At 38.4% G+C, this 10,691-nt stretch overlaps 1 protein-coding gene across 1 annotated transcript; it reads right to left on the bottom strand.

Annotated features, from left to right (window-relative positions):
* Positions 1–1,024: 1,024 nt before the first annotated feature.
* PEX11A (peroxisomal biogenesis factor 11 alpha) lies at positions 1,025–10,604 on the bottom strand. The gene is made up of 3 exons (XM_027852044.1): positions 10,313–10,604; positions 7,330–7,445; positions 1,025–2,920 (listed from the first exon to the last, which is right to left on the bottom strand). Exons 1-3 carry the CDS (start codon positions 10,366–10,368, stop codon positions 2,352–2,354), a joined length of 741 nt encoding a protein of 246 aa, XP_027707845.1. The 5' UTR covers positions 10,369–10,604; the 3' UTR covers positions 1,025–2,351.
* Positions 10,605–10,691: the final 87 nt, after the last annotated feature.

The raw sequence follows: 10,691 nt of genomic DNA, 5'->3' as shown, positions 1-10,691 counted from the left end.
GCCATATTGGTGAAGACTCAATGACCTGTGATAGATCATTGGTGGTGGCAAATAGGTAAGAAGGCAGACAAAGCCGAGCTGGTGACACTCCACCTAAAGCTTTAAATGCAAAGAATTCCTGTTATCTGCCTAACCAGAGCTTTTTTAAGTCCTTAGTTTATAAAAGTGTGAAAGGCATGAAGGAGACACCCTCTGATCACACTTCCAGCTTCAGGGCAAATTCTTAACAAGGTTCTGCAACCAGTCAGGGACAGAGGTCAGTTTTTAAGTGTTTGTTGTAATGACTTGGGGCCAGAGGGAGTACAGGGCTGGATTTGTAAATATCAAGCTCTGCTGAGGGAACTGTGTTTTTTGCCCTCTGGAGCTTAGAGTCCATAATGTAAGTGAGAGGTAAGGATTGGTAAAAGGTCCTGGAAAGGCTGCTGAGGTTGTGAAAGACACTCACTTTTTCCCCCTAGATAGGAGGCTGAAGGGCACCAGTAGCTACTATCCTGAGATAGTCCCTAAGCTGGTCTACAGGTCTACTTTGTATATTTTTGGCTCTATGAGCCCTTCTGAGGAGAGCAGCTTTCTTGTTTTAGGATCTAGGACACTATTAGTTCCAAAATTAATTCTGGTGAGACAATGTGTTTCTCAAGCTTACCTAAGCTAACCGATTTCAGCAATCTTATGAAGCAAACTTCAGAGCTTTTTTTTTTTTTTTTTTTTGGTGAGGCAATCTTGCCACAGGTCACACAGCTAGTGTCAAGTGTCTGAGGCTGGATTTGAACTCAGGTCCTCCTTGACTCCAGAGTCAGTGCTCTATCCACTGTGCCACCTAGCTGCCCCTGCTCTTCTCTTAATTGAGGCTGATTTCCAAGATCAGGTTCTCCCTATGGATAGTGATCTTATCTAGCTCTGGCTTTCTCTCTACAGAATTACTTTCCTGTGTTAAGTGAAAGAGCCTAACATTAATGAAGGAGGGTTATCTGCCTTACTTTCACCTTCCTATACTATCTTCCAAATACAAACAAAAATAAAAGAATTCAAATCGGTCCAACAATTTATTGGTCATAATTAATTTACATTACAATTGAGCATCATGATGTAAAAATAGGGTTATTGAGAAAATTTGTCTTGGCCTGACATTTTCCATTTCACTCAAAAAACCCCCAAACCCATTCTCTTTTTCAGATCTGGTGCCCTGCCTGAGAAATGGAATTAAGCCATGGACTTGAATGTGCTCTTCAAGAGTAGGAGTCAAATATCTTTTGGAATTTGAATTCATATGGCCTATTAAACATTTTTTGTTTTTGAGAACCACTCAAAGGAGCAAACCTTACCACTTACCAACCCCTTAACTGATGATGTGCCATATCTAATTCACTTCCATCCTGTGACTCCTGGAAGAGCAAATTAGCATATGTCCATCACTGACTCAAGTCCTAAAGAAGGTAGCTGCTGTACAGTGAGCATATGGCATCAAAACTTGCTTCTCATTATAACTCAATACTCCAAATCTGATCATAATAAATTATGCTTTTTAATGATTGTCTTTCCCCTCCATTTTACTCCTTACACCCTTCCCTCTTCTTCCTGTTCTTTGCTCCCCCTCTCTCCCCCAGGAACAATCTACACACCCCACCCTATAAGTTTAAAAACCTGATTATCATAGAAAATTGTGAGTGGCTCACCCATACCCAGTTTCTAGATTAATAGAATTTCATTTTGTGAAAGCAATTATTTGTAGGCCAACTATCAAATGATGGAACCTAGCATTAAATTAGGCAGCTTAGACATGGCTGTTTTGAGTTCATGTTTTGAAGGATATCTATAATTAATAAATGGGGCTTACTTTTTGTGGGGTAAAACAGAGTATCCTAAAAACTTCATCAATAGAGTGGGTTTCCCTATACCATCATTAGTTCTTACATGTCACATGTTCTACTCAAAGACGTTATTATACGGACCTAATTTATACTACAGATGGGGAGGGTAGAGGGTTTAAGAATTGTAAATTCAGTTCTGTCCTGAAAAGAACAGGCATTTATATGGCATCTACTATGTGCCAGGCACTGCGATGATAAGTGCTTTTTACAAATATTATCTCATTGGATCCTCACAACAACCCTTCAAGGTAGGTTCAGAGACTGCCTCTGAACTCATTTTCTTTTAGTGCTGTGGGGAAAGGGACAGAGGAATACATATACATATAGTTTGTGTACCCACATATGCATAGGGAATTGAACACTTCTGTGAAAAACCAGTTTAAACATAGTGAATGTGACATTTTCTCAGTCATAGGCAAAATGCCCACCCCACTCAGAAGATCACCTTTTCAAATAGGTATTAGTACCCAACACAAAAGAACTTCAAGTCCTTAGTTTCATCTGTGGATAAGCCACTGTTATCATGCCTATTAAGGAGGATAGCAGGCCTCCAAGTCCAATGATCCCAGAATTAGATTTATAAATAGCAAGTTGGTCCAAAGGATTCAGGATATCACAGAGGTTCTTCACTGTGTCCAATAGCAAGGGGGGATGCTTCCTTAGAGATCGAAACAAGAGAAGGAGAAAGGACTGGAGCCACTCTGTTTCTTCATCAGCTACACAAGGTCCGAGGTGGTTCTGGGGCATTGATTTCTCTCTTTTTGCCTTTTCCTGTGCAACTTGCTCCATTTGTAGGGAGATCTCATATACATCTCTGATGATGTTCAGCAGGAGTGAATAGTAGTAATGACGTGCAGCCAACTTTCGCCATTTCTCCTTGTTGATGTCAGAAATGAGTCCTACACTCCTCACCCAAAGGATAGTGTCACAGACAAAGTAAATCACACGGTTCAGGTTGGCTATTGTTAGGCAGAATCGGGGAACAAGATCAGACACAAGGATGCTCTGTTGAGTTGCCTGGACAGCGTGTACCACATTACCTAGTCTGAACCCTGTAAGAAAAACCATGAGTTTTAGCATAGCTTCTCACTGACGCTGAAATGGGAAAATAGAATCATTGAGGATAGATTATCATTGTGGTAATAATTTGACTTTTCATCAATTTAATGGCCTTTTGGATTCTGCACCCTAATTGAGGGAAATACTTTTCTAGAGTATAAAATGAGTAGCTGGAATTATTATGAAAAGCATTAAAGTGTTTTGTTGTATGCCTATCTCCTACCACTACAATGGATATCTCATTCCAATTCAAGGCCATTCACAAATAAAGACTGCAATGTCTGAATTATACGGAAATGTTTCTCTGGAATGAAAGAATTGCTGAATTATCACTATCATAACCTTCAGTTACTACATTCTTTTTTTTTCCCCAATCAACAAGCATTTATTAAATGCCTCTGTGCCAGCCATTGAGAACACAAAGGCAATGAAACAGCTCCAGTCTTCAAGGTGCTTATAATATATGAGAGATAACATATATATGCATTAAATGCTCTATACAAAATAAATACAAGATAACTTTGAGGAAGAAGGAATCAGCAGCTGGGATGGGAGGGATCAGGAAAGGCCTCACAAAGAAAGAAGGTGATTCTCCCCCCCAAATTTATTATTTATTTTTAACACCTTTTTTTGAAATTTTTGAGTTCTGAAATTTCTCTCTCCCCTCCCCCATTCATTGAGAGGGCAAGAAATATCAATTATATTGATTATACATTGAAATAATAAAAAACATATTTCCATATTAGCCATGTTGCAAAAAAAAAAAGAAAAGAAAAAAATTATGCTTCAATCTGCATTCAGACTCCATCAGTTCCTTCTCTGGAGGCGGACAGCATTTTTTCTCATGGTTTCCTTCAGAAATGTCTTGGATCATTGTACTGCTGAGAATAGCTAAATCATTCACAGGTGATCATTGTACAATATTGCTGTTACTGTTATAATGTTCTCCTAGTTCTGCTCACTTTACTTTTTATTAGATCATATAAGTCTTCCCAATTTTTCTGAAACCATCCTGCATGTCATTTCTTAAAGCACAATAGTATTACATCACAATCACATACCACAACTTGTTCAAACATTTCCCACTTGATGAACATTCCCTCAATTTCCAATTCTTTGCTACCACAAAAAAAAAAATCAATATTTTTGTACAAATAAGTCCTTTTCCTTTTCCTTTGATCTCTTTGAGATACAGATCTAGTAGCAGTATTGCTGGGTCAAAAGGTATACACAGTTTTAAAGCTCTTTGGGAATAGTTCCAAATTGCTCTCAAAAATGGTTGGATCAGTTCACAACTCCACCAACAGCGCAGCAGTGTCCCAATTTTTCCACATTCCCTCCAACATTTCTCATTTTCTTTTTCTGTCATGTTAGCCAATCTGATAGACGTGAGGTGCTATCTCAGAATTGTCTTAATTTGCATTTTCTTATCAATAGTGATTTAGAGCATTTTTTCATATGACTATAGTTTTGATTTCTTCCGAAAACTTCCTGTTTATATCCTTTGACCATTTATCAACTGGGGAATGACTCAAATTCTTATAAATTTGACTCAGTTCTCTACATATTTGAGAAATGAGGCTTTTAACAGAGAAACTTGCCATAAAATTTTTTCTCCCAGTTTCCTTTTTTTTAAATAATTAATTAATTGATTGATTTTTAGTTTTCAACATTTCCTTCTTTCCTTCTAATCCTGGCTGAAATTACCACATTTTTCAGGGGATTTGTTGTTTTACAATTTAATTACTCTATGACCTGCTTCCCATGTCTCCTTCCTTCAATATATCTTTTATATCTCTGACAGATTAATCTTTCTTTTTTCCTCTACTATTTATTTATTTATAGCATTCTTTTTTTAAAAATTGATTTCAAAAAACAAAAAATTTTTAAAATTCTGATTTCCAAATTCTTTTTCCTCCTGCCCCCTCATTGTAAAGCAAGCAATCTATCAATTATAGTAAATGAAGTATGCAAAATGTATTTCCATATTTGCCATGTTGCCAAAAAAACATAAAATGAAGTGAAAAAAAGTATATTTCAATCTGTACTCAAGGGTTCATCAGATTTCTCTCTGGAAATTGATAGCATTTTTCATCATAAGTCCTTTGGAATTGTCTTAGATCGTTGTAGTGATCAGAATAGCTAAGTCTTTCACATTTGATCGCCATTACAATGTTGGTGTTACGGTGTACAATGTTCTCCTGGTTTTGCCTCAATTCATATCTTCCCAGGTTTTTCTAAAACCAGCCTATTTGTCATTCCTTAAAGTACAATAATATTCCATCACAATCATATGCTATAACTCATTCAGCCATTCCCCAATTGATGGGCATCCCCTCAATTTCCAATTCTTTGCCACCACAAAAAGAGCTGCTATATTTTTGTACATGTGGATTTTTTTCCCATTTGTATGATCTCTTCGAGATACAGACCTACGCAGAGTTTTACAGCTCTTTGGGTGTAGTTCCAAATTGTTCGGCAGAATGGTTGGATCAGTTCACAACTCCACCATCCGTGCATTAGTGTCCCTATCTCGCCACATTCTCTCCAGTATTTACCATTTTTCTTTTCTGTCATGTTAGTCAATCTGATAGGTGTGAGGTGGTACCTCAAAGTTGTTTTAATTTGCATTTCTCTAATCAATAGTGCTTTAGAGAATTTTTGTCATGTGACTATTGATAGCTTTGATTTCTTCTGAAAACTGCCTGTTCATATTCTTTGGCCATTTATCAACTGGGGAATGGCTCTTATTTTTTTTTAGAAATTTGCCTCAGTTCCCTATACATCTGAGAAATGATACCTTTATCAGAGATATTTGCTATTAAAAACCTGCCCCTCACCAGTTTCCTGCTTTCCTTTTAATTTTGACTACCTTTTGTTTGTTCAAAAATTTGTAAATCTCATTTAACCAAAATTACCCATTTTATTTCCTGTGATTCTCTCAACCTCGTTTGGTTATACATTCTTTCCTTATCCATAGATCTGACAGATAAAATTTTCCATGCTCTCCTAATTTCCTTATAATATCACCCTTTATGTCTAAATCATATATTCACTTTTACCTTACCTTGGTATACAGTGTAAGATGTTGGTCTTTACCTTGTTTCTGCCAAACTGTTCATCAGTTTTCCCAGCAATTTTTGTCAAATGATGAGTTTTTGCCCCAAAAGTATGAATCTATGGGTTTATCAAACACTAGATTACTATGGCCATTTAATACTGTGTATTGTGTACCTAATCTATTCCAGTGATTTACCATTCTATTTCTTAGCCAGTACCAAATTGTTTTGATGATTACTGCTTTGTAATATGGTTTGAGATCTGGTAATGCTAGGTTGCCTTCATTCACATTTTTTTCATTAATTCTTTTAATACTCTTGACCTTTTGTTCTTCAGACCAAAAAAGTAATATTTCTAATGTGTTATTCCCCTATTCAGAGTTGCCAATGGTGTCTCAAAGCTGAGAGGAATAAAAGGAGAAGACACTTGTAGAGGAATCAGCAATCCTAGATTCTAGTCCCACCTGTCACTAAGAATAGGCCTGCACAACCTGCGGCCCACTTATGGCTCATGGGCCACATGCCAAAGGATTTTAGGCAGCCCGCAAAAAATGTAGAGAAAAACATCCTCTACATTTTTCGTGGGCCATTCAAAATCCTTCGACATGCCTGCAGGCCTCTCGGGCTGTAGGCTGTGCAAACCTAAACTAGAATATTACACACAACAATATTGGATTTTTTTCTATCATTACTTTTGATGACAATGACTTAAACGGCGTAAAATGCTGACTTAACGTGTATGTTTTATGTATTCTATATTTATATATTTTAATAGATATATATTTTATTTTTATATTTTCTAGCCAGCTAGGAAAAAAGCCTAAAAAGATTTACCCATCTCTCCATCATTCACTCCAAGTGAAGAGCAGAAGGAAGAAGAAAACAGGAATTCAGAAACATGTAGTGGGAAGGCATTAGAAGGGTAAAAATTAGAGTGTGACTGCTCTACTTCTTCAAAGAGCCTGAATATAGGTCCTAGAAGCCAGAAGAACGTGAAAAAGTTGTTTATCTTTCTTGACTTGTCCAAATATTTCAATAATTTTAAGGTAAAAATGAGCTAACATACTGAACTGGTCCTACTGGTTCAGATTACATGGGAAGAAATGGCATAGCACCAAAAAACTCAGGATCATGCCTGTGTGATGGCCCTTCGTTATTAAATCATTTAATTTCTTTGTCTCTCTCAGTTGCCCCATCTGCAAAATGAGGTCAGCAATACTGGATAATATCAATAAGTACTATCAAATATAAATTATAATTACAAAGTGATATGAACACCAAATGGTCTGAGGCTAAGGATTCTAAACCAGGAGGCTGTGTTGCTCAAGGGACAGGGTACTTACATTTACGGCCAGTGCTCACACTAGATTCCAGTTTCTTGAGCTTCATTACCACCTTCTCTCTATCAGCCTTAGGCTCTAATAAATATCTAAGCAACATGCATGTGTACTGAATGGCTCTGGAATGGAAAAAAAGTGAGGAGAATGATTTATAAGTTAAACAGAACAATTCATCAGAAGGGAAAGAGAAAGGTACATTGCTAAAGGCAAAGTACTCAGGATGATTTCTATGAAGCAGAACTTAAAAGAGGAATATTCTGCACCAGCTCCACAAGGCCAAAGGGTAGCACAAGTAATGAAAATGCAACACAAAGGTGATGGCAAAAGACTTTGAAATAATCCAATGAACAGCAAAAAGCAGCCATTTTATTGACATGAGTGGTGGGAATAAAAGTGGATGGGGATCAAGGACAGAAATAGCTCAAAAAGCCATCTCATGTTTGAATCAAGTATACAAAAGGGACCAGATACAAAATAAAGGCCCATAAGAGGCTATGTATAACACGAGTAGTATAATGACTAGAGAGGACTGGCCTTAGAGCCAGGAAGACCTAGGTTAAAGACCTGAGAACATCCTAGCTCTCTAAACACTGACAAATCAAGCAACTATTTTGCTGATTTGTACTGGGAAGTTGCCACACCAGTGAGTTCCTGCCACTTATGAAATGACAGGCCCAGGGAAAACAATATGGATTATTACATACAGAAAAAGAGATATTTTCTTATATGTGACTTTCAAATGGGGTTAAATCTAATAAATAAAAAGATATAAAATATAAGTGGAAATCAACTTTAATGAATACTATACCATTTTAATATGCAGTTCAATAGAAGAATGTTCCTTCCATGTTATCAATCTACAGCCCCAAACATTATTTTGTAACATAGACACAATGAATTAGAAACCTTGAGTCACAGATATTCACAAGCCCCAGTACATTTAGCAGTCCATATGATTAGCTAACTACTTCACAGCAAAGTGCTTCTTTTTCCATACTGTATTTCTGTAATCATATTTTAATATCTACATATTAAACATTCTGACCAAAATTTAACATGATTTTCAGAATGTTGTATCAATGATTTTGGAGCCAAAGGTTTATCGATAAATTTGGGGGGTTTTTTTCCCTTTTCATTTTAAAAAAGAAAAGTGCTTTCGAGCCATCTGGAAGTACACAAAAGAGCTATACCCTTTGACTTGGTAACCCCACTGGAATATAATCCAAGGAAATAATTAAGCAGAAGAAAAAGATTTAGCTGTGCAAATATATTTACAACTGTGTTATTTACAATAACAAAAAACCTAAGTCAGTTAAATCACCTAATCACCTAAATATCTTGCAGTTAGTCAGGAATAACTAAACAAACTATAATATATTAATGCAATAAAAGCATGATGTTGCTGTAAAGAATGGAAACTACAAAGAATATAGAGATATATGAAAGTCGATCAAGAACACTAAGAAATAGAATTAAGTCCTGTATACATACTGACAAATTATGTTGAAAATTTTTTGCCATATAAGGCTAAGGAGGTTATACTATTATAGATTTTTATCATATAGTTGGGTAAACTCATATACATGTGCTCCCTGGCTATAGTTACTCAGCTAGCCTCACATTAGGTCCAAAAATAAGATATTTTCCCTGAAGGCAAGTTTAAAGACTAGAGGAAGATCTTCTCATTTTAAAGAAAGTCTGCTCCTACTGTTAGTAAAGAAAGTAGATAGTTTTGCAAAATAATAGGGCAAATATCTGGGATCTGGCAGAGTGCATGTACAATGAACAACTGTACGTCCATCCTGTGCATGCTTATATTTTATTGAAGTGTAATGAAATGTAGCATTTCTGTCGTACTGGGAAGCTCACTATAGAAGCCCAAGAGTATTAGCAAAATTGGAAAAATAGCCAAATGAAATTGTAAATTTAACTACCTGAATTTGAATTTGAGCAGGATGATTACTAATCAAGTTTTTATGAGGCATAGTGAAATACTTTCTAACTATTTGTGCTTAACATTTTATAGGCACAGAACTGTCAAATCCTCTGATGGAGTGAAAAAAATGTACTTTATCTCAAACGAGAAGGCCTGAATTCAAATTCCTGCTCTGCCACTCTAGTGTGTGACCTTGGGCAAATCATTTATGGCTCTATGGGCTCGTTTACCCATCTTTAAAATAGAGCTAAATAATAGGCTAAATAATCTCTAAGTCACTTACAACTCTAAATTTATGATTCCCATTAACTAAAAGCTGGGAATGGGGAGCACTATCAGGGGCATCTCATTTCTAAGTATATGATAAAAAGGGATTCATCATGGAATTATTTCTTAGGATATGTGACATCAATGCCTCTTGGTTTGTTTCCCTTCTCACAAGAGCAAACCCTAAAGTCCTCGTTTTAAGAAAACTCCTCCAGGACAGCCTGTCCAGTGTTTCCTTTCACTGGGAAAAACTATCAAGAAACAAAGTCCTCGGTTTTGGTTTCCCGATGTTAACGGCATCCGGAATTTTGCAAGAGTACACTGGTTTCTACGCCGAAAGGCATTTGTACAACCGGTCTTTTGTGTGGAGAAAGGTTGGGATGGGGCCCTGGTGCAGGAGTTTTCACCCAAATTGGAAGGTTTTGTGGTTTCCTCCGGCTTTATCTACGTTTTCCCCAAAGTCACACACTTTTAAGAATTTAGTCTGTCTAACCCTTTCCTTCCTTCCGATGGAACTAACAGGGTAAACAGAGAAGTCGGGGCCCGAGGGAGTCTGTGCTTTCGCTGGCTCTCCACTTTTCACGTCCATAGAGAAATGTGATCACAGGGCTGCTGAGGGTTAGCAGGGCCAGGGGTCACGTGGAGACCTCGGGGTTCTGCTTCTGCCGCTCCCCGGCTCCCGGGGGAGGGAGTCGAGGCCTTTGGACGGATTGGGACGGAGACCAATTGGGTCTGGAGGCGCGCACTGTGCGGCGGCGAGGGAGGCCGGAAACCCAGACTCACCTGAAGAGCCGGTCCCTGCCCTGAGTCTGGTTGGTGAAGCGAGTGAAAGCGTCCATCTCGCCTACCCGCCCCCCACCTTCCCACCGACTTGGAGTCAGGATAGGCCCGAGTAGGGACCGCACCGGAACAGAGGGCGCCGCAGTCCCCCGGGGCCCGGGTGACCAGATGCTCTCCGGACCCCGCCGGACCGAGCACCCTCCACTCTTACGGGGAAGGGACTACCCAAAGGCGAGGGCTGGGGCTGGAGGAGGGAGGAACTGTCTCCCCTCCGCCCCGCCCCCCTCCGAACCCAGAGCCTCCTCCAGAGGCCGGAAGAGGTCGCAGCTTCCAGGACTTCCGGGCTTGAGCCGGAAGTGAGGGTTACCGCGGCAACAGGGTG

This window comes from Vombatus ursinus, unplaced genomic scaffold (genome assembly GCF_900497805.2).
Source record: "Vombatus ursinus unplaced genomic scaffold, bare-nosed wombat genome assembly UNPS02009205.1, whole genome shotgun sequence".
Taxonomy (NCBI): Eukaryota; Metazoa; Chordata; class Mammalia; order Diprotodontia; family Vombatidae; genus Vombatus; species Vombatus ursinus.
Note: the sequence above shows the minus strand (reverse complement) of the source record. Positions and strands in the feature narration are given on the sequence as shown.

Bases quoted from the DNA above. Each gene is read 5' to 3' on its own strand.
- PEX11A (XM_027852044.1), bottom strand. From the start codon at position 10,368: ATGGACGCTTTCACTCGCTTCACCAACCAGACTCAGGGCAGGGACCGG. The intron at 7,446-10,312 runs GTGAGTCTGGGT...TTTCCATTCCAG, and splicing joins GGCAGGGACCGGCTCTTCAG to AGCCATTCAGTACACATGCA. The intron at 2,921-7,329 runs GTAAGTACCCTG...TTTTTCTTACAG, and splicing joins TGTGAGCACTGGCCGTAAAT to GGTTCAGACTAGGTAATGTG.